Source organism: Vitis vinifera, chromosome 8, assembly GCF_030704535.1.
Source record: "Vitis vinifera cultivar Pinot Noir 40024 chromosome 8, ASM3070453v1".
Lineage (NCBI taxonomy): Eukaryota > Viridiplantae > Streptophyta > Magnoliopsida > Vitales > Vitaceae > Vitis > Vitis vinifera.
This window is the reverse complement of record NC_081812.1, coordinates 14,179,749-14,203,373: the sequence shown is the minus strand read 5'-3', so window position 1 is coordinate 14,203,373 and position 23,625 is coordinate 14,179,749. Positions and strand designations below refer to the sequence as shown.

Below are 23,625 nucleotides of genomic sequence, written 5' to 3'. Positions count from 1 at the left end.
AGTTTTAACTGAATTGCCAAGCTATCTGGGTGAAATGCTGTAAATTTCATGTGCTATGTGTCAACGTATGTGCTAACTAGTTGGAATTAGTGAGTAGATGAGGCCATCTTGGTTTGAAATAGAAAACCTATTGGGAGATGGATTTGATGGCAAGAATAGGTGTTGAAGCACCCAGCACTTGGACCATACATGGATTGGCCTTTTGAAAGTGTGGGTTGGCCTTTGACCCTGACAATAGCTTGGATCATTTTAATGGACTTTTTTCTTTGAAAATTTTTTTAACCCATTTTCCTTATTCAAAACCTGCTCAATAAAAGGCCCAAACTCCCATTTATTAAAATTGTCTTCTTAAAATCATAAGCTATCTCCTAAACTGTTGTGCTAATTCCTCATTTCCCTCCTTAAAAACAATCATACCTTCTGTAACATCATGTAGAAGAGGCTACTGTTCAAAATATAACAAAGAAATTTTACGTTTGAAAAGCTTCCTTCTGTAACATCATTTGCAAAACATCCTTTACCCTTAAAATTGATTCACCATGGAAGTGAACAATTGTAAAGCAAAAGTCAAAATGAACCTGAAGATTCTCTCATTCAGTCATCAAATGAATATGTAACATGAACCCAGTGGATAATAAATCAGACAGTAATCACAGATATCTTGAAAGAAATTATAGATTAAACATTAGGCTTTACCGCTGGGGTATATAATTGACAAGAGTGACTATATTGCAGTGAAAAAACAAAAACAAGAAGGCAAACCAAACCAAAAGAGAAGACATGGCCTTGAACCCATGCAATGTTATTAACATAAAATGCAAATGGATTAGACCCACTGGCAATTTTGCAAATAGGGGGCTTCAGAAACATAAAATTCTGAAATATAATATTTACATGGATACAGTTTATATACAGTCAGAACCCTCATTGTCCTGATGCTGCTAACTCATCATGAAAAAGAAAACTAAAAAGGGAAAAAAAAAATACCAATTCAGCTTCCCCGTGGATTCCCAGAATTTCCCATTTCAGTTTCATGGTGTGGAGAACCTGTTTGTGGTGGATTTGCAGTTCCAGGTGATCCATCCATCTGTGTCACCTCCTGAGAACTGTGTTGTTGATCTGACCCAGCCAGCCACCTTCTCCTCCATTTTAAAAACTCAACAACAAAGGAGTTCCCGCACATAGTAACTCCGAATCCAGCAAATGTGGCCAGGAGGACAGATAATACGGCCTGCACATGAAACTGTAGATCCACACAAGCACATGAAAGACGCAAAGTCAGAGGAGAACATTTTTTTACCTATTAGGAACTGAACCAACAATACTAAAAACCAAAGACACCACTGTTTGGTCTGTCTCATTCAAGTCAAAGCAGTCACCAAAGACACCAAAAAGGTTCAGGAAGATGTATACAGTGCCAATGAATCAAAAAATGGCTCGACTCCAAGTTTTCGTAAACCAAACCTCAGATTAGGTTAGCTCTATTAAAATCATCCTATTTTCATGCCAGCCTAATAAGTCCCCAAATAATGATTGCAAGGATAGTATCTCTTACCAGTGAATAGAAAATATGTGCAAAGAAAACCACCAGTCCAAATTGAATACTCGCATAGACCCAGACATACCTTCTTCTTACTGAGCCAGATATTTCAGAGAAATCAGTAAAACATTACAGAGAACTAAACTCATGGATGCCAATGGTATCTGAAACTCAGAAAAATGAATATATTGTTACCCAATGTTGTTGATGTCATGGATGCAAGAAGGCCCAATATGCAGGAAAATGGGAGAGAGATGGCAATCGCACTAGAACCCATTTTCCTAACCTGTCCACATGATAACATTAGAAGCTCTGTAAGGCACGAAAGAACTGCATTTAGAAGTAATTGGACTTACCAGAAGCTGCTCAAGAAAACAAAAGTAAGCAAGCATGCTGACAATGACAAGAACAGGAACATCCTGCCAAACCCTGAAAAGGTATGAATTAACTTTTGGTCAAATTCTCCCAGAATTTAAAACTGAACAGACTTTAAAGATTTAAACATCAAGCATTATTTCCTTAAAGAACATGACACAACTGAAGTAGGCAACAAGATGTGGACAACTGCCAACAGATAATCAGGCTTTTATATCGCACACCACTCAGTAACCATTTATAATTTGATTGCAATTTTAATAGGAATTGGCTTGGGAACATTCTAAATTAATTTTCTCAGCACCTCTAATCATGCAATACATTAGGTAAAACTAAAGTCTAAAAATGATCAAATAATAACAAATGTGATAAGAATGTAGGTGGCAAATACATGGATTTCCTCTTCCTAGGCAATTCAGTAATGGAAAACTTATACTTGCCTATATCCAGTAGCCTCAGCTTGCCGACCTCTATTTCCTTGCAAGTTAAGTGCCTGGGCATTTTGAATTCGTAAAAGAGTGACAGGTAGGTTCTGGACCTCTTGCTTGCAGACATCGCATGTTTTGTTACCTTTGATGCTAAACCATTTTACAGCACATTCTTGGTGTGCAAGTGCAAGTTCACCCTTGCAGCTACATTCCATCTTAAGGGTATCAGCACCTTCCCCCAGTTCGATCATGCAGATTCTACAAACCGCTTCTTCTTCAGGAATATCTTCACCATCATCATCATTTCCACCTGAACCACAAGACTAAGATAAGGCATAGGTTGGTTATCAGAAGTTATGAAACAGGGGTACAAGTCAAATCAGAAAGCTGCAAATGCAGACAGTACATAAAACCCAGCATCCAATTAAGAGGAGTTCGATTGCTGAACTGATTTGGAGACTGGATTAGCCAAAACAATAGGAATAATAATAACTACCATTTTGAAAAAAAAAAAAAAAAAATGTAGAACTGAGAAAACATTCTAAAGAATTAAGAGTAATTTCTTTGAAGGAATCACTAGCAGTTAAAGCTACAATTTTTTTTAGTTAGTCGATAAAAGGAAAGCTACAAATTTGAGAAGATTCTAATATTCTACTTTTTAATTTTCTTGTCACAAACAAACAAAGATGAATTAAGTGAACAAATTTACCAGCATCAACTGTTGGACTAGCAATTGCTGTTGCAACAGTCACTTCTGCCACTCTTGGAGTAGTAGGAACTACACGAAATACACCACCTAAAGAATCCATCTGCCTTATGCTTTCATCTTTGTTAATCACAGGGACTGAATGTGAACGATGAATAGGTAGCAGTGATCCTCCTTTCTGTCAAATCAGTAATTCAGTAAGAATCTATCATGAGGGATGATATAGCAAATAAAAAATAAAAAAAGGGAAGTGGATAACTAGAACAATAACCCAATACCAATGCATTAAGAATTGGCAAAATCCTGCAAAACCGTTTCATGATGTCCTTTAAAAAAGAAAAAAATCATCAAGACAAATTAACTTCAAATGGCACCATCAGATTGGGAAACAATGATTTATTAGGCAAAAGATATGGGAGCTGCATCTCATGAAGGGATATATTACAATCCGATTAACTACCACAAAATCATATTATGAAGGAGCATGATTAAACTCAACTTGATACAGAAAAATATAGGTACAGACACCCCAAACCCACACTAACTTAAGCTCTGCTGCTTGGCTGTATGTCATGCATACATGAACTGGCAAAAACCACCAAATTTGCCTGCCAGTACCAGAAACTAAATCAGTATGATCGTCACAAGTGTCTTTCTGACATAATTTTTTGAAAATGGTTAAAAAAAGAAGAAGAAAGAAACTGAGGCAAAATTATGAACACTGATGATTCAGGTGCCACTGCCACACCTACACATGCATTGTCATGACCAAATCAATTGAATTCTAAAATAACTCATATTTTTGGAATATAATGAGTAAATATCATGAAAAAACTTTAACGTTAGAGGATAAGCACATTTAAGACAAAAGTCGTACAATGGCACTCCATAATTATGCACTTTGCTTAAAGTTCAAGAATATATGAAATGCCATGGTATTTGTGAAGGATTCTTGAAACTGAATTATACGCTATATAATTGAGTCACACACTCGTAGAGAAAACTTAAGAAAACTTTCAGGTTGTGGAAGGATAAAAAATGATATCTTTAACACATGGCTTCACCATGAACACCATCAAGTATTTTTAGAATGCTAATAAGATTAATTTAAGACATTGTAGTAGTTCTCAGCAATCAAGGGGTCAAATCTTACAGCAGAATCCAGCAGATCAATTGTGTTTCCCCCATGCATAGACTCTGGATTTGAGTGAGCAATTGGGGACACCGGTAAAGACGATGTCCTCTTCATTTTGGGTGTGAAAAGTTTTGTAAGAGACGATGTCCTTGGGGTTAGAGGCTTCTCTCGTGTCCCTGTTGAAGAAGCTCCAAGTGCAAGAATGGCAGCTTTCTCAATCTCGGAAGTAGAACTCCGGTATTTGAAACTTAGTTTTGGAAGTAGGCTTTTGATGGATGACCTACCCTTAGATGGTGATGGACCCGGGGACACATTGATTTTGGTATAACTAGGACTAGGCATTGGCGAAAAATTTACTCTTTTGGGAGTACTATTTGGTGTTGGCGGCATGTTTATTCTCACAAAATCCTCAGTAGAGCCCTCATGAGTCCTTGAGGGTATCTCTAAGATGAGGTTTTGGTGCCTCTGCTGTTGACCACGTGGGGCTTCCTCCATTATTTCAGATGAAATTCCAACCTACAACAAAAAAATTAAAAACAATGAATTCGAATGACACGCATATCAATCACTTACTGAACTTTAGCACTCAAACAATGTAAGTAAAAGACCTGGCTAGTAGCTATTATATCAAAGCAAGGAAGGGACAAGTAAACCATCCTTAACAGATTGTTAGTTAATTCCTAAGTATCAAGGATTTGGCACCAATAAAGAAACTCCATTCGAAATTCATAATTCCCAGTTTCCCACGTGGTTTATCCACAGTAAGTTTTTGCAAATGAGTGATCAGTCAGTATGGAAGTTGAGGTTGTCAGCAAGTAGGGCACTTGGCTGAATTAAGTCACAAATGACCAACACAAAGGTTAAGTGTGGATGGCTTAGAGAGACTTAAAAGCCTGAATTTTTTGGAGGGCTTTTGTACAGGAACCGTACAAAAACCCACTATTCTGACGCATGAAATCCAATAACTTGTGAATATTTTCCACCAATTATTGCATCTTTAGTCCTTCGAAACCTCATTCTCTAAGAACCAAACAGCAGTACCCACCTTTTTCGGAGAAAAATACTGGGAAAAAAAACAAAAAATGAGGAAATCCCATGAATCGCAGAATAGGTTTACCCAGAGAGACAGCAAAATACCAACAGAAAACTAATTTATAAGAATACCCATCAAAGAAGTTCGAGAAAAAATTCATAATTATCAGCTACAGATTACCTTTCTGAAAATGATAAAACAGAAAACAAAACAACAATAAGAAGAGAGGAATACTGAGAAATGGGTACCTTTTGAATTGGAGGATCAAGCGTGTTGTTGCAAGCACCCCCATTATTTCCCACGCCAACAGACGACTCCTCTTCAGCTCCCATTTATTTCTTGCAAACTTCCCTGAAAAGCCCACAATCTCACACAACTATTTGCCGAGACAAAGTATTTAAACAGAAAACAAACTAAAAAGCAAAGCTCTGGCGGAAGTTCAGACAAGACCAAACCCACCAAAGCCCACAGAAACTGAAAAACCAGAGAAGAGAAAAAGAAATTTATGTGCAAGTGCCATGTTCTTAGAAAGAGACAGAGAGAGGTGCGAAACTGTAATAGTAATTATAGTTGTGTTTGATTTCTCTTTTTCATTCCGAGCTTCAAAGAAAACGAAAGATAGTTCGGTGGGGGTGGGTTCATCATCACCGCCATGACAACGACCCGCTCTCTTACGCCTCTTCCTCCAATCACTTGCCACTTCTTTTCTCTTTTTATTTATTTGGATTTTCACATATAAAAGTTTATTTTCACTTTCACAATAGCACTAGAAATCCGAAAACATTTCCAAAAATCACTTTCCTCCTACATAATACTTTAATTACTTTCAAAAACAATTTTCAAACTCACTCAAATAAATAAAACAAGCAACCTCTTAATAGATGATGGGAAAGAATGTTTCTTAGTTAGTCATAAACGAACACCCACCCATGTGAGGCCTGAAATAGTGGCTTCTATATGATTAGATTAGATATGATGTGAAGTAATAATTCCATTAAAAGAAAAATCATCCCAACAAGTTATACCAAAATCCACAATAAACAAATCCACGGTGCAAACCTATCCTATTAGCTTTGGCAAGATTCATGGTCATAATGCTCCTATGGATAGGAAAAGATGTGCATCTTTTCCAAAGATGACCAGTTGTACTTTGGTAAAATATGGGAATGTAGCAGAAGTATCCAATAATTCAAAGATTGTCCTAAAAATGTAAAATCAAGTTTCTTCAAGGGCTTTTAAACTTCTTGGGTATGGAATCATTATTGCCATTGTATTAGAAGAAAATAATCCATGTGTGTTCAAGATGCTAATCACCCTTACAGCAATAACGTTGCGTCCAAATTTGTTATACTTCTATCTTATTCGATTTGTCTCACATGATTGATGCTATCGAAAAGTAATTTTGAATGGGTGTCGAAAAAACATCATTAATTAAATGATATAAAATATAGTGTTGTGATTTTATATATGAATTTTATTTATTTATATCATCGTTCTATTATTTATATTTTATAAGATATTTTGAATAAAATTTCTTATTATTATTTTATTTATATAGTGCCTTATATTTGATCCCATTGTACTTGAGGGAGGTATTATTTGTGATGCGCCTGGCATATTCAGGCATGAAACATGCTAATAAATGATGTCATCCTCCAAAAAGGAAAAAAAAAATAGAAAAAAAAAAGAGGAAAAATCAGAATCTAAGCTTGAAGGCTTTAACTAAATTATTGAGTTGACTAGCAAGTGATAAATTTATGATGTTTGAGAAAATGCAGGCCACTGATGGGGTTGGAGCTCCACTCCAAGATTTGTTTGTTCATTCATTGCCATTAGTCTTATGTGGTTGATTTTGTCCATTTGTTCACTTGTCGCTTTCCTATACTCACCAACTTAAGAAAAAGGGGGGAGACGCAGATTTTTGAGCAGCCAAACCAGCGTAGCGTGGGGAATAAGATGATGGAGGGTGATTGGGAGGATAAGGGTGTCACGATCATCACTTATAAGCAGCCTTTGAGGGTTGGATTGGGGCGTTGTTTGAAAAATGCTTTTTCCATTTGTTAAAATGTATAGTCCAAACAAAAATATTTTAATTATAAAAAAACTTTGAACAAATAAGTGTTGGATAAAATTTAAAAAAATATATTTAAAAATTTAAAAATCATTTATACTACTTAATCATTATCATTACTATATTAAAATAAAAAGTCTCAAGTAAAAAACTGAAAAGAAAGAAAGCAAAAAAAACCAAAAGAATCGCTTTAAGGTTGGATGTTGGATGCACTACCTGTCGTTCAAATGCATAGAAGGGAAGTCAAAAGCACAGAAAAGAATTAAGCGACGGCTGTGGTTTATCAATCAAATTTTAAGTGAAGAATTTTCTATGATCCAAGACAAGAGAATTTCTCTAATGTAATTAAAAAGAAAAAAAAAAAAAAACTTCTCAAATTTCCCCCCAAAAAGAAGATGCCAGACCACAACACATCTGGGTTGACAGAGACCCATAATCTTCAAGTCACCATTGGGTGAAGATACCAATTGATGATAATGGAGAACCTTATCACAGCATCCTCAGACATGAGAAATTTTAGTATAAAAGCCTTTTTCAGGGATTGTAATGAGTGCAGTGGCAATCATTGCCGTACAACACCTATGCTGAGTCCCAACTCCCATGTATGAAATGATATGACCCACTTGGATTTCCAATTTCCTAAAATCATTTTAGAACACATCCCGAGTTGACTTCGCCAATGGCGCATTGCCCCGCTTCCGCATTGCCACATAAACTATACAAATATCGTCTCTCCATACAACCCTCACCCATATTTCCAGAGAACCTGAACGACTTTTTTGTTAAATCTGTATTGTCCACAATGAATGCTGGCGAAAGAGGTGGGTGGGATTGTCCCAGATATCTTAGTGCAGACCTGATTTAGATATGTGGGCATTAAATGAAAAAGGTTGTTAGATTTTTCATCAGCTTGTTTTTGTGGACATCAATTCCTCCCCCCCACAGAAGATCCCCGTGTTGGTTCCCCCTTTTATCTTTCGAGAGCAAAGAACAAAGCCATGTGAATTCATGGACCATGTGGCCTATAGGATGGATTCTGCACAGCCTTTCTGCGATAGCAATTATAATCTTAAATTTCAATTAATTGAAATTAATTGCAATCATTTTTGGGTCATGCTTCAAAGCTCACTCGATCCCTCATTCTTTCAAAATAATGGAAATGTCAATTAGGGTCACAACAGTATTAAATAGAGTAGAGAGTTGACATACTGAATTAAATACTATGACGTATATAAAAATCATGTGGATTGTTATGGCTTTAAATAGAATCTTTTGATGAAGTTCCATCATTTGAGGTCAACCGCACAAAAACCATTTCATGAACACAAATCTAATTAATGTACAGAAATTCACATCCCAATTCCCAACAGGTGCTTCCCACTACCGCAAGCCACATTTGATGTCTTTTTCTCGACCGATGGGGGTGCCCCTTCGATGTGTGGTGGTGCTTAGGTTTTGTGACATCACAAGAAGTGGTAGGTTTGTGGTGGTGGAGGTGGTGGTGGTGGTGGTGGGAGTTGCACTGGGAAAGGATTAAAGGATGACTTGCTTTGTTAAATCAAAGCTCAAGTTGGGACAGGCTTTCCAGTTTGTATAGGAGGAATCAATTGCCCACTTTGCCATAGCATGGGTTGATTGGCGAAATGTCCTTGTCATACTCAAATGCACTCTCTTCATCCAAGCTTATTATGATCATACATTATTGTAACAGCTCTATGAGATTGACATTTACTACATTAATTCATCTCGAATACTAGTTAAAATGGCCATAAAAAAAAAAGGACGCAAGTTGACATACGGAGTTTTTTATCAACTTTTATCAATTGTACTTTACTGGTCTTTGGCAAGTCTTCTAAGTTGACAAGCACCCAGGTTCTTGAATCCTGCCTATGGCAAAAAGGGGAGTGAGGGTGGGTTTCGGACTTGCCAGTTTTAGGTGTTCAATGAACGGAAAGCGAGGGAAAGTGAAAGAACGGCTAAAAACATGTATACAGAAGTTGTTCATGCACCATAACATTCATTCTCCTGCGCCCAAATATATGTTCTTTACCAAACCCTATGGGTTGGGTAGCAAATTGTTTAAGTGGCTCCACGCTGCCACTACTCATCCCATGAATGCAATCTTTCAATGATGGACAGGGAAGAGCACATTATGATTTATATCAAGGTGGCAGCACAGCTAATTGATTGAATTGGAAGACAAGTTTAGAGTTTGATGGCAGGTCTGTGCAAAGTTCCAATGGAAAAAAAAATAAGTGTATTTTGATACACATTTTTGGATAGAAATGGAAAAGAAAGGATTTCATAAACTTTTAGATCACAGATAGTATCAAGTTACTACATTTGAATTTAAAAAACATAAAATTTAAATTATTTTTAAGACTTTCTTTTTTTATACCATAACACACTTCTTTCCAAATTCAATTACCTAGCGGCTAGCACACATGTGATAAGTTCAGCTCCCCGTGACGCCATCATTGAGATGGCTTATACACTGAATTCAGTTTAAAAAAGAGCCCATATGAAAATGACTCTCCATTCATGCTGATACAAGCAGAGGAACCTAGTGGGTATTGGGTAGAAGCTCTGGGGTCTAATTGATCAAAGAACTTTTCAATGAGAGAAAAATATTGGCATTCAATAGTCAGTTCATATGGTGTTATTACTTACTAACCTCATAAATTTTAGCATTCACTGGTGGTCTCAGGATGGAACCATGATTAATTCATTATAGATGCCACATGCTTCACAATTCACTCTCTCCACCCACTATGCTCAAGTTTCTGCAACTCAAAACACCTAGTAACAAATTTCTTAAAAGCAATCTTTCCGTCTAATCCTCCAGGGCGGATGTGCCTCACCTTACTGCACCTCAGTTCAAAGATAGTTAGCCCCGGTTAGAGTTTCTGAAACCTCTAGATCACTTCCAGCAAAAGCAGCTTGTTATAAAAGATTTCAACAAGCATTCATAAAGTCGGAGGCATCTGGGGTTATGTTTCTTCGCTATGTATAGTGCAATTTCCCATAGCAAAACCAAAAGCACTAGGCAACAAACATTGCTACTACCTGTGTTTGAATCACTAAATTTGATTCTTTACCTTAAGAACAAAGATAAAACCTTCAAATCAAACCTTCTACTGATCCAAATCAATACCAAACCAAAACATAAACATATTTTATAGTGACTCAGGAGACATGCCACTGATCACTCACACATACATACAGAGCATTGGGCTTACAATATCATCTGCAATGGCATCCACTAGGGGAGCATTATACCAAAGGCAAATTGCATACTGACTGTAATTTTAGCATCTGATTATTAGAAAATCATGGAATGATAAGATGCGGACTAAAGAAGAAGAGAACGAATAACTTTACAGCACACTACCTCACCCTCTCTTCAGTCGTCAGACCCATTGCTGACCTTTATCTCCAGAAGTCTCTCGACTAGTTGTCGGCAAATAGGGCACCGGTCCGTTTGGAACCTCAAAACTTTAGCACACCCACTGCACATACACTGCAACAAAGAAAGAAACCCAATCATTAATGTCGCCAACAAATTAATAACAGGTTTCCTATGGTCATGGTGAGAAGACTTGGCATTAATTTTCCCTGATTAAAAATATAATGGACTCTGGCAATGGTATTCTGGACCTTTAGATCTAAACCTTAAACCCATAAGCTCTAGGCTGAAAATCAATGCACTTAGAGCAAATGAAAAACCTTTATGCATGATTGTATGTATTGAATGGGCGGGAAGGAGACTAAAAGTATGGAATTGCTATGAAGGCCCAAAATTTCAACATAATGACAGGCAAGAAACCCCTTGGTTTATACTTTATGGTGCAATTGATGACCGATTCAAAAGCACACCATACGGCTACCTAGCTAATCCATGGAGGATGTTGACATTGGAAACATTGAGATAGTAACAGTTTCCTCTTGCTTCCTCATTTGATTTTTTTTAATAGGCTTCAAGGAATACTGGGCAGCTAACCATTGGGCTATTTTAGCCCTTCTCGCTTCCTCATTTTATTACAGCCATCCCAAAAATAAACAAGATAATGCACTTACCATATGTCGACAGGGAAGGACAGTTGTGTCCCGAGGTTCCGACAAGCAGATAACACATTCTTTTCCTGGATCATTGCTGTCAAAATCACCATCAACAGAGTTCCCAATCCCATAAATCTCCTGCAATTCATACCTCATGCCATTCACCCACAAGATCTGTTTCACCACCCTCACCTGGTATTCACCTTTCTCCTTCTCAAACACTGCCTTAGTTATCTGAGAGTTCATGGTTCCAGGGATTGGATTTCCATCTGCTCCAATTTGGTTGATTGGGGATGCCTCAGCCTTCACTTCTAGAGGATACACGTCCATATCACCCTCTTTCAGCAACTCTGACTCCTCAAACGTTGAGAAGTCAATCCCAGTTCCGGTAGGTTGCCTGAACTTCTGACCAAGACCCTGTTGGAAATGTACAGTGACTGGTTCCAGGTTTTCCTTCATTGGCGACAGGCTACAGTCTTCGCCTTCTTTTGCAAAGAAAATAATGGTGATGCTGTTTGCAGATTGTAGGAAACAAAAATTTTTAAAACGAATATGAAAATATATTTTAAAAATAGACAACAGTGAGCCATCAAAAGGATGGAAACTTCAAATAAATAAATAATAAAAGCCCTTTCATATCTGAAAAATGTCATAGGAACTCAGTGTAAGAAACTGCCTAATGATTAAAATGCTTATTCAGAAGGACATGAATTAACAAAGGCACAGAATGATTCCTTCAAGCCGATGGACAGACAACTAAATAATTTATTTTAATTTTACCATTTGCCAGAGAAATACAACCTTATTCTCTGATCCCAGAAAACCATATGATAATAAAGAACAGTTATATTCAATAGGAAACAAAATACCCAGGAGAACAGAACTGAGACTAGAGACTTCAGCATCCTTAAGAATTATAATCATGTTATTCACATTAAAATCTGTAAGCAGAAGAATATCAACTTCTAGCACATAATGAGATATACCCTCATACCTAACTGACGCTAAGTTCCTGCCCCTGCAGTGTAGCTCAGCAGTCTTGAGTACAAGCCTCTCTAGTATTTAAGTGGAGTAGGATAGAGGGATGGGCTCATATCACCCATGGTTTGCCTCATCTGCAATTGGGATAAATATCTCCCTATTGGGGTGGATTAACAGTTACCAAAAAATCAAAGAATCAAACAAACAAAACAAAACAAAAATACTGACCCTAAGTTCCACTTGACAAGCGAAAAACCAGACCCCAGTCAAATTTCATTAGCTAAAGAAAGTGCTGTAGATCTTTACACCAAAGGAGGAAAAATTCTATAAAAGCAACAACTCATCCTCACCATCCAAGTGTGGTCCCAGATATTGTATAGACAGTCTTCTGTCAATTCACTTCATTTAGAACCATGTCATCAATCATTTTCTGAGCTTCCAGATGTTTTTTCATTACTTCCAAGTGCCATCCATCTTCCTTTCTCCCAGCAACTTACTGGAACTTTCACCTACACCATAGGCCTAAACACTGCTCAGTTATGCCTCAAGACTGTCTCACAAATATTTCTAGACCTTCTCAGGCAACTGCTTGTCATTTTCACTTATTGCAACCACTTCTCAGTTGTGCACCATGAATCTTTTGTAAGACCTACCATTGCCCACCACTAAAATTGTAACCCCTAACAAATAATAGCCAATACCAAACCAGGTAAATTAGAATTGATAAAGAACAGGTTACACAAGTATGTTGACAAATTCTATTTGGTTGATTGTTCCAGCTTTCAATTATAGTGAGGAATTCTGCAGAAAACCAAGGAATCATGCTGTCTCACAGCATAGCTTGTAACTTGGAGGTATATCTACAGCAGCGAAATGTCATCAATATTTCACTTAAGGTACCTATATTATATTAGCCTTTTCCCATTATGCAATATTGTCCATTATAATATGTCATCCTCAGGGCCTCACCTAATTGCAGAAATCAATAGAAATCCTCAAAATACCAATGAACCACCAACATTTAACCAAAGAAAGTAAAATCAACAAAACAAAGCTACCTCTAGTCAAAATGCTTAAGAATCAATCATATTCGACTTCACAAAAAAGAGGATGTAAAACCAACTCTCCTCCACTGGAAAGGTACTTGAAAGATGTTAAAGCATCAAAATACTTCATCAGATCCCTAAAACATCCAGTGAATGATAGATAGATAGAAAGAAACCCGGTGCAACAAATTGTTGCAAATCCTCTTCACATTAACTGAGTTCAAAAACTATATGAAATCAGTTGATGTAAATCCAAACTGGTGCTCATTTTGACTTTGTCAAGGCTCCTCAAAGAAAATCCAATAATCAAAACAGATTGACAAACAAAAAGAAGCATATAGCTAGCTACAAACAAGGACAAAAGGGGAACGCTAATGGATTAAAAGAATACCTCATGCCACCATCAAAATTTGAGATCACTTATAGGTAACAATTCTAATTGCATAGAGTTAATTAAAGAGAATTTGAGAAACCCATAATAAGGACATTTACACCCTTATTATCAATTTCCGTATAATGTTAATCTCAATTGAAGCATAAGGCATGAAATTTCAGCAAAATTCAAGGAAGGCATATACCTCCCTGGAACCGTGGCATCGAATGTGAAGGCAACAAGGAAGCGCCCAGGGTGTTCCTCATCAGGCTCGAGTCGCAAAGTCTCCTTCTTGAGATTAACATCATTGCGAATGGTAACAGCCTTCTGGTGCTCAACGTATGGGGCATGGGGAGGAACAACAGGACCACAAGAGTACCGCCCAGCCACAAAATTTGCGTGGGCAGGGTCCATGTGCGGCGGAGGTCCACCGCGGTGGTGATGGTCGTACGGAGCCGGCAACGGTACCGGCATCGCTGCAGGCGGCGGGGGATAGAAACCCGGGTACTGATAGTACTGGGGAGGGTTAGGGTTGGGGTATTGAGTTGGGTAAGGCGCCGCGAACACGTATTGGTTTGGAGTAATTTCAGGCTGTGGCGGTTGCGGAGGCGGCGGAGGCGGGTGGCTCCGCCTGCTCCCGTGTCGACGTCGGCCGTTCACGCTGCTACTTCCGATATTCCCCATGATTTTATCTCCCCTCCCAAATCCTCACCGAATTCAGAAACCCCCTTCCCCAAGAGGAACACCACAACGTTCAATCCCCAAAAGCAAGGACGGATCCACACGTTAAACCAGGCATATATTCCATAAACTAAATTTTTCTTCCCTTTTCCCTCCTCTTCTCCCCTGTCTCTCACTCTTAAATTTCAGTTCCAAATTCAAACAGACACGGTTAAAAATGGCTAAAAAAAAACTGGCAAAAATCTATCATCCTTTCCAAACAAACCGACACCCAAGAAAACAGAACAAGAAAAAAATAACAATAAAACTAACCCAGGAATGATATTTAGGACTAGTGATAAATTTGAAGAAGATAGAGAGACAGAGACATCAGACAGCTATGAAATCTGAAAGATACGTTGTATCAATGTTGTTGAAGTGGAGCTACAAGATTCTATTTTTCGTTTTTCTTTCTTCTTTTATTTCTTTGATTTCAGACGAACCAATAATGGTAATGGTAATGGTAATGGGGTGGCGTAAAGCTCCACCCAAAACACCTTCTCCACCACCTTCCTCCACACACATAAAGATTATGCTAAAGTGAACCACTTTTTTTTTAATATTATTTTCACTCCAAATATAGGTGAACGCATGGAAATTTATTGGCTTCATAAAAAATATGAAATTTGGGTGCGACTAAAAGAAAAAGTGAGTTGGCGTGAGGATTCTGAAATCTGAATTCTGAATGGATTAGATTAAGAAGTGGATAGTACTTACAATAGAAAGAAAGTATGGACAGCCACCCTGCAGAGTCTTTTGGGCTGAAATTATGGACTTTTCCATTTTGGAGGTTGCACATCTGAGCCCTTTGGAGGATTGGTCCTTCTGCTCTCTATTATTTGAATAACCAAACTAAAAAGAGGTTTTTTTTTCTTTTTTAATTGTTAATGTGATAAAAAAAATTAAAAATTAAAAATATAAAAATAAAATGAAATCATCACTACTGTCCTTTCATTTTAATTACGTAGACAAACAAAAGTCGGTTACCTTTTTAAATCATTGTAATCTTGTCATTTACGGGATGCCATCATTTTCAACATTTAAATTTCAATTAAAAAATAAAAAATATCAGTGAGGTAAACCAAAATTTTTGGCATTCTTTTAGGGTAAAAAAAATAGAATATTAAAATCTTAAATATCCATCTTTAATTTTGGTTTGGATTTGATGTTAATTCTTGGCCTGTTTTTTTCTAAATACTTTTATGGGTTTCACCAGTGCTCTGTTGAAATGCCCTACGCGCGTACTCCACTAAGAATCCCCCAACATGATCTCTTCCATAAGAGGGGAACTACCCCCACAAACAAATCCACTCGAATCTTTCTTTCCTCCTCCTCGGTCTCTCAAACTTCATCCGCAGCCCCTGATGCCCATGAAGTTTTAAGTTTCGTTGACAACAATAAAAATGACATTATTTTTTAAAAAGAGTATACGAGTATTCCAGTTTCATTTTCACCGCCATCTCGTCCCATATTTTATGTTACCCGGTGATGTGACGGGGGTTGAGATTTGATGGATGGGGGCAGTGGCAGCTGCCTTTGTCGGTATTCGAGAAATATAATGATAGAATAAGGCAAGAAGCAACCCCATAAGTATTATATATTGGTTAGGTTAGCGAACAAATTTGGAAAGGAAAAAAAAAGGGGAATAATTGAAGATATGGTAGCCGTCATCATTATTCGTTGACAATACCTTCAAAGAGTGGTCGAAGCTTTCTGAAAATGCACCAATGAATTTAAAATTTCCCTGTTTTGTATTTTTATACTGCTTCGAGTCAAAACAGTGAGGCGACTCTCCAATTTTAAGTGTCGTTATTCTTAGATTACGCCCATAGGATCTCTTCTTATTAAATAATAATCTATGGACATTTGGGACGACAAATTCCATAGGAATTAAAAAATAAATAAAAAATAGTTGTAGGGGTCTCTTTGAATATAAAAATTTAAAACCCAAGAGGAGTAAAATGATAGGTTTACATTATTTCATACTTAGAACCATAATTTAGAATAATTTAGGGTTGTTACAATGATGGAATATGATTTCCTTGTGCTGCCAGTGCTGGGTATACAGGGAGGAGAGTTCTTGGGCCCTGTGACCCAATGTGGTTCGATATACAGGTAGCAGGGTTCTTGATGCTCCACGGGAGTTGGACATGGCCCAAAACCAAGACTACCCTTTCCTTTGTAAGTACTTCTTTAGGTGTGAAATACACCCTTCTTTATTGTTCACAATATTTGTCTAGAGTTGTGGCTCATGCTAGTGGAATGGCAATCATAATCTTTTTATATACTATGCCTAAAGCATTTGAAGAGTAAGGCATGGGATGGGAGTCATGGGACTACTTGTTCATTAGTAGTGGGCTTTGAACTTGTGTCCAATTCAAAGATGCGTTATGCCTTCCACTTGAAAGTAATGTTTATTAATATAAGAAAGTTAACGGCACAATTATAATGAATACCTTTATCGATGATCGCCACTAACGAACTAAAACAAAAATAGCATCAAAAACGTAAAATATAAGTAGTATATTTAGTCAACTTTAGTTTTTTCTTTCCTCCCACCTTCAAAAAGTTAAACATTTTACCTATTATTAGAATTTTCTAAAAACTAACCATCTCAGATTCGTGTAGAAATTTATATAAAACCTTCGAAAAAAGACTTTCCAATAATTGATCAAATAAGAATCAAGAATCAAAGTTTCATTAATTCACCTATCTCAAATAGGGAAAAACTAAATTAAGAAGTTTGAAGATCTAAACTGAGTAGAAGAGGGATGAAGAGAGTGAGGTTAGTTTTATCGAATTATTTTGGTTAGCACCTTATCACCTTGTATTTGTATTAACACTTTATATCTTTCATTTCTTTACTCTCTCTCACTCAATGTTTGTAGAAATAATGAAAAACCTTACAAACTCAAGATGAGTGTGGGGAAAAGAACCAAAAACCCTTTTATGTCATACCAAATGACCTTTTATAAAGATTCACAAATAAATATTTCCTACTAGATTATATGATTTAACTTTTTTCAATTCCATGTAATATTCATAATATATAAAAACTTGAACGTAAATACATAGCTTCGATCATTATGTCTTAACACAATTTAATAAGATCATGACTTTAGTTATAAATACAGTATATTTTCATATACCTCACATATTTAAACTTTTCACATACGTTAATGTATAATATGGAAAATGTATATATATTAGATTCAAAGTTTTGGTCAAACCTTTAGAATAATGGGGATTAATTTCATGTGGTCATAAATGTCACAATAATTCCAATAAATAAACCCTTTGAATTACTTTCATTTTCATTTAATTTTATAAATGTTTGAACGAATATGTGATTCTAATTTCATTCCAATTTTGTTTTCCTTTTTTACAATTTCGATTCACTTTCTTTTCGTTATGTTTTCCAAAAGATTTAATAAACATAGCAATCATATACTAACTTCAATTTTGAAGATTAAGTATTTAGTCTAATACGCCTTTCCACATTCTTTATTCAAATTTCTAACTCTACATTTGTATTCAAAGTGAAAGATTGAAAAGAAAGAAAAGACGGGGTAGGGTGAAGACTGAAGAAGACACGCAAAGGAGACGCATTCCTCTCGAATACTCTCGGCTTGTCTCTCTCGAATACTCTCGCCTTGTCACTCTCGAATACCAAATCAAAGGCAAAGGCTAGGCTTTCATGAAACCTATTCTATATTTGGACAAGAAATGTAGCCCATGACTTTGAACAATTTCCAACCATCTAGAAACTCGGTGTGTTGAACACGCGCCACTCGTTTGTCCTTTCAGACCGTCTCGCAATCCCATGGTGTTTCAAAACTATGACCTCATTTTCAAAGGTAAGAATTAAAAATAGAGGTGACTGCAACCGGGTCTCCCACAGTGCGGAATGAAAACGAAATTGGGTTGGCAGATCATCTAGCTTCTAATCTTTCACACTTCTGCTCTTTCCCTCGTCCCTCAATTTTTTTTTTTTTTTCAGATATTTAAGAAAACAATTAGTGCTCAAACCAACTATGTTGGTTCAACACTTCAAAGTTCGAAGACTAGACTCCACATGTGAATCTGTCCTTTGAAAGCAGTTCAATTTTAAAATATCCCTAGGAGAGGTGGTTCCAAGCCATTGTTGTCCTTTGACTGCTTCAAAATTTGATTTTCATTTTTGTACGCGGTCTTCAAGATCCAGTTCAACGGGCTGGGAAATGGTCTTTGGATTGTGGACTCGCTGCTCCTAGTCAAGTTCTGTTGACTTCAATTAATATCAAATTATCAATACCCTCCCTTCCTCTTGCATTAATTTTTTTTTTTTGGAAAAAAATGGATTTAAAATTATTGAATTATTTTGATGGATTGATTTAAATTTAGGGTTTTTTTTTCAAAAACCCAAATTTTGAAATTTGACATTCTATCCTTTTTTTTTTTTTTGCTTTATTTGAACAAAAATATCTTTATTATTATTTTTGTAAAAATAACTCTATTTTTTAAAATCTACTTGTAAATACTTGAAATGATAAATAATATTTGTATGAAAAAAAAGTTACTTTTTGTGAAAAAACATAGAAATGATTAGATTTACAATTTAGGGATTATTTCATCACTTTTAACCAAATATTTATATTTGAAAACCCAATTTTTGAAATTTAACCATTTATTTTTTTTACATCATTTGAACAAAAACACCTTCATTATTTTTTTATTAAAATAATCATTTCTTTTAAAACTTACATGTAAATACTTAAAATGGTAAATGATATTGATGTTAAAAATATGTTACTTTTTAAGAAAAAACATGGAAATAGTTAAATTTAAAATTTGAGTATTATTTTATCCATTTTAATAAAATATTTTTTAAATAAATTTATTTCACTTTTATTTGTATAAATATTAAATTACTTTAAAAATATTAAAATTTAAATTATATTTGATTTTTATATTTTTCAATAAACTAAATATAAAAGAAAATAGTTTTTTCATGATATTTATTTTTTCAAAAATTTATAATATAAAATTTTTAAATACATTAAAGGTCTATTTGGAACCGTATTTAAGATTAGTTTACAAAAAGCCTTGAAAAACATGTTTAATAACTAAAAACAGTTTTATGTTCTTCGTTCTTAAGAAAGAAAAAATTGTGTTTTTTAAAAAAAAATATAAAATTATTTTGTATTGTTTTTACTTGTTTTTTGAGAATTATATTAATAAATAATTATACAAATATGTAAAATATTAAAAATAAAATATTAGATATAAAAATTATTTTTAAAAGTATTAAAAATATTTTATATTTTAATTTTTATTTTATAAAAATTGAGGAATGATTTTTAAATACTATTTTTTTAAATTGCTTTTGAAAATAGTTATTAAAAAACGATTACGTCTTTCCCCTCGCATTTTGAGAGTAAACAAAACAAGTGTGAAAGGAGAAGAAAGGAAAAAAAACAGATGTGAAAGGACAAATAGGAATCACCATCAGGGGAAGGCCATGGTTGCTGCAACGGAAGCAGTGATGATGATTCATAGCTAAGCTCAAAAATAATTGTGGGGGTGATGAGGACATGATGTATTTAAACTAATCCATTATCATAAACTTGGATGGATTATTATAATAATTTTTAAATTGCATTAATTTTCGATCAACTTTTGAAACAGTCAAGACAGGAAATTAAAAATGGAAGTTTATGGAAATCTAACAGAATTAAATATTGGAATAGAACAGTCAATAAGCAGGGGTGAACTTGGTCAAATCACGTTCATTCCACTTGATGATTGGCAGAACAATGGAAGATATGGAAAATATTGGAAAGAAATGAAAATTCGTGAGATGGGTTTTTTTTTTTTAATAAATAAATAACAAATGAGATGGGAGACTGGTGGGTAACTCAGAACCTTCTCTGTGTACAGCAGCGCCTTTATATATACGTCTGGATTTCTACTGAATGCTCCCTGTTTTCGATCTTTATCTTTTCCATCACATCAATCAGCCATGGAAATTCAGATTCTGAACCCAAAATTTCAAGAAACCAAGCTCGATTGAGGGTACTTTCAATATGAAGTTCTCTTTTTCTTTCTCAAATTGCTTCTCCCCATCATCACCGCCTGAAGTTGATCGAAGCAGCAGCAGCGGGCAAGGTAAATTCCGAGTTTTCTGCTTCCTTTCTGTTTCTTCTCACTTACCCTTTATTATCATTTGTGTTGATCATCTATTTATGTTTCAATCTCTGCTCTGCCATGTTCTTCCATTTGTCTGAGGATCAGCTTTTGATTGCTTTTTGCGCATATTTGCAGAAACAGGAGGAAACACTAGTGAAAAATTTCAAGTCTTCTCTTATAAAGAATTGAAAATCGCCACAGATAGCTTCCACCCATCAAACAAGATTGGTGAAGGAGGCTTTGGTTCTGTCTACAAGGTTGTCACTTCACCTGCAAATTATTGCAAACTAGTTGCTAACACATCCGGGTAATGCCACCTTTTGAGATGCTGATAAAAGTATTTGTTTTTTTTGGGATGTGGGTTGATTGGACTTTGAAGGGCCAGCTAAGAGATGGGACCACAGTGGCTGTAAAGGTGCTTTCAGTTGAAATTGAATCGATGCGAGGGGAGAGGGAGTTTGTCTCTGAGTTATCCGCACTGACAGATATCAAGCATGAAAATCTGGTTACCCTTCAAGGATGTTGCGTCGAGGGAGCTAGCAGATTTTTGGTTTATGATTATATGGAGAACAATAGCCTTGCACAAACCTTACTTGGTCTGCATTTCTCTGTTTCTCATCCCTCTATGAATTGAAGCAAACATGAAATCAAGTCACTGATGTTGTTTGTGTGGTTAATAGGTGCAAAGCAGAACAGGATGGAATTTGGTTGGGAAGCAAGGCGGGGCATTTCACTGGGAGTAGGTCGGGGACTCGCCTATCTCCATGAGGAAGTTCAACCCCATATCATACATCGGGATATTAAGGCTGCCAATATACTTCTAGATCAGAATCTCGCCCCCAAAATCTCAGATTTTGGCTTATCAAAGCTGTTTGTAGATAGCAGATCTCATATTAGTACTCGTGTTGCCGGGACATTGTAAGTTGAAACGATTGGTTCCTCCCATTGCTTTCCATTACCCTTGTCTTTTGGTATATTTGTTTACTTATGTTTTTAAAAGCCTAATGCTAATGGGGTTTCTTGCAATGGCCAATGCAAAAGAGGCTATCTTGCTCCAGAATATGCTCTTAGCGGGCGTTTGACAAGAAAATCAGATGTTTACAGTTTTGGAGTGCTCCTCCTTGAAATTATCAGTGGCCACTCAGTCGTGGAATATGACTTAGAACACGGCGAACATTATTTGGTCGAAAAGGTAAAATTTTTATCCATTCTTACTACCCTTGAACTGAGGCTGCCCAAGAGCATCAGAGCCACCTCAAATTTACTAAAATACAAGAAACATATACCTTTTGTTTTACAAACCATATGATCCTTTACTGCTATAAAAGGGAACAACTGCAGAGAATTCTGTATTTATTTGGAAAAGAGTAAGGTAATTTTGGCAGCACGAACCAATGCGCATACGTGCTTGTGCAGGCATGGGAAATGTACACGGATAACAAACTTCTGCAGCTAGTCGACCCCACGCTAAAGGACTTCCCTGAAGAAGAAGCTATTCAATTCTTAAAGGTGGGCCTACTTTGTGTGCAAGAGATCAGCGGCCTTCGCCCCCGAATGTCAGCAGCCGTGAAGATGTTGACTAATGAGATCAATGTTAATGATGTTCATATATCACAACCGGGACTTCTTTCAGATCTCACCGCCGTTAAAATAGGCCACAGGCGCTCTTTTCCAACCATTTCCTCCAAGGCCTCCACCAGTACCAGCACGCAGAGCGCCAACACAAACCCATCCTTGACTGGGAGCTCTGGTCCCCTTAACATGGATGCTGTATTATTTGATGTTAAATCTGAGTCTCATAGATAGTTTCTGCAGTTTCTTTGAACCATGTCATAGTGAATTCCATTCATCAATTAACAAACACGAAAAATTAAAGGAGTAGCAAAATTGAGAGTCATATGAAGATGTGTAATTGAACATAGTAAGTGCACCTTAATCGGGTGATCCCCCGCTGTGATTCAGCCATCCTGGCTACTCCAAACTGTGCACTTCTAGCCCAATGGGCTTTCTTAAAGTAAGTTATAATGGAAGAAAGAGAAAAAAGAATTGAGAGTATCAATGCAATACCTGATGAAAGGGGTCATAATCAGGACTCAAAACTGTGTTAATTGGTTCAAATGAGGTATGCTCACCCACGTGGTAAACAAGAATGTTTCCCTACAACTCCATTAATTTGGTGGGCTCGTGATACTTGGTTTATTTCTCAAGAGGACAGGGACATCTCGGTCAAAAGCCTTTGGTGGCTAGCAGTCATTGGAGACTACTGTCCAAGGATGACCTTAATGGTTGTTTGCAAGAGGGATGTTTGATTCCATATGGGTGTGATTAGGGGAGGGGACCCTTATAAATATAGATAAGGGTTGAGATGATTTCTGCGCCGTGGGGCACAAAATTTTCAAAACTGTGGAACCGTTCTGTGATGAAACCAGGGAACTTCACAAAAATTTTAAAACTGCTCAATGATTTTGGGATAAAACCAAGAAGATATAAATGCTTTCCAGTCCCACAAGTTATGCATCACATGATATTGTCAGCATAGTGACCGAGGCTTTGCTTCATTATGGTGCACTTAGTACCTATGATTGCTACATATCGCAAGAAAAAACATCAAAAGCGGTGTACTTAGTCTTACTTCCATATATAGGGTGATATGATCTTTAGTTGGGCAATGGGGGCAGGCACACCCCACACCTTCCCAAAATTTAATTCATTAATCCTACTATTTAAGTTTGAGGACGGTTTTATTACTTTGGAACTTGAGTTTCAGTCTTTTCAGGATCCTTTATAAAGGCTAACAAGGAAGAAAATGTGGGTTTTCTAAATGCCTAACCAAGTACCAAAGCCTGAACAAATCTATAAATGTTCTTTGGGATTTACATGTTGTAGCTTTGTGCATGTGGGAGTAACCACGGAACAAAAAAGCTCTAACAGCACATAAAATTGAGAAGAGTAAGAAGAAGATTAGAGACATGCAGGGAGAGGGAATGGTT

The 23,625-nt window shown here is 36.3% G+C and overlaps 3 protein-coding genes across 4 annotated transcripts; 1 reads left to right on the top strand and 2 right to left on the bottom strand.

Moving 5' to 3' along the window:
* Positions 1 to 769: 769 nt before the first annotated feature.
* LOC100265508 (uncharacterized) lies at positions 770 to 5,899 on the bottom strand. Its single transcript, XM_002280893.5, has 8 exons — positions 5,466 to 5,899; positions 4,203 to 4,700; positions 3,053 to 3,227; positions 2,356 to 2,653; positions 1,897 to 1,969; positions 1,736 to 1,826; positions 1,556 to 1,635; positions 770 to 1,243 (listed from the first exon to the last, which is right to left on the bottom strand). The coding sequence occupies exons 1-8, from the start codon at positions 5,547 to 5,549 to the stop codon at positions 992 to 994; spliced, it is 1,551 nt and encodes a 516-aa protein (XP_002280929.2). The 5' UTR covers positions 5,550 to 5,899; the 3' UTR covers positions 770 to 991.
* A 4,503-nt stretch (positions 5,900 to 10,402) lies between these two features.
* Positions 10,403 to 15,179, bottom strand: LOC100260106 (probable E3 ubiquitin-protein ligase LOG2). The gene is made up of 3 exons (XM_002280963.5): positions 13,953 to 15,179; positions 11,366 to 11,858; positions 10,403 to 10,808 (listed from the first exon to the last, which is right to left on the bottom strand). The coding sequence occupies exons 1-3, from the start codon at positions 14,429 to 14,431 to the stop codon at positions 10,692 to 10,694; spliced, it is 1,089 nt and encodes a 362-aa protein (XP_002280999.1). The 5' UTR covers positions 14,432 to 15,179; the 3' UTR covers positions 10,403 to 10,691.
* A 5,100-nt stretch (positions 15,180 to 20,279) lies between these two features.
* Positions 20,280 to 22,522, top strand: LOC100255008 (putative serine/threonine-protein kinase-like). 2 transcript variants are annotated; one of them, XM_010655266.3, is made up of 6 exons: positions 20,280 to 20,614; positions 20,771 to 20,892; positions 21,021 to 21,231; positions 21,316 to 21,553; positions 21,677 to 21,827; positions 22,052 to 22,522. In XM_010655266.3, exons 1-6 carry the CDS (start codon positions 20,533 to 20,535, stop codon positions 22,439 to 22,441), a joined length of 1,194 nt encoding a protein of 397 aa, XP_010653568.1. In that variant the 5' UTR covers positions 20,280 to 20,532; the 3' UTR covers positions 22,442 to 22,522. The 2 variants fall into 2 exon arrangements, with proteins under 2 accessions (XP_010653568.1, XP_002281059.1); XM_002281023.4 differs by having other exon boundaries at positions 20,281 to 20,614; positions 21,015 to 21,231.
* The last annotated feature ends 1,103 nt before the right edge of the window (positions 22,523 to 23,625 follow it).

Excerpts from the sequence above, each read along its gene's own strand:
- LOC100265508 (XM_002280893.5), bottom strand. The coding sequence starts at position 5,549 with ATGGGAGCTGAAGAGGAGTCGTCTGTTGGCGTGGGAAATAATGGGGGT. Across the intron at positions 4,701-5,465 it reads TTGATCCTCCAATTCAAAAG|GTTGGAATTTCATCTGAAAT; the intron begins GTACCCATTTCT and ends TTTTTGTTGTAG. Across the intron at positions 3,228-4,202 it reads TTGATCTGCTGGATTCTGCT|AAAGGAGGATCACTGCTACC; the intron begins GTAAGATTTGAC and ends CTGATTTGACAG.
- LOC100260106 (XM_002280963.5), bottom strand. The coding sequence starts at position 14,431 with ATGGGGAATATCGGAAGTAGCAGCGTGAACGGCCGACGTCGACACGGG. Across the intron at positions 11,859-13,952 it reads GATGCCACGGTTCCAGGGAG|CATCACCATTATTTTCTTTG; the intron begins GTATATGCCTTC and ends ATCTGCAAACAG. Across the intron at positions 10,809-11,365 it reads TCCTTCCCTGTCGACATATG|TGTATGTGCAGTGGGTGTGC; the intron begins GTAAGTGCATTA and ends TCTTTGTTGCAG.
- LOC100255008 (XM_002281023.4), top strand. The coding sequence starts at position 20,533 with ATGAAGTTCTCTTTTTCTTTCTCAAATTGCTTCTCCCCATCATCACCG. Across the intron at positions 20,893-21,014 it reads GCTTTGGTTCTGTCTACAAG|GGCCAGCTAAGAGATGGGAC; the intron begins GTTGTCACTTCA and ends TGGACTTTGAAG. Across the intron at positions 21,828-22,051 it reads AACATTATTTGGTCGAAAAG|GCATGGGAAATGTACACGGA; the intron begins GTAAAATTTTTA and ends GTGCTTGTGCAG.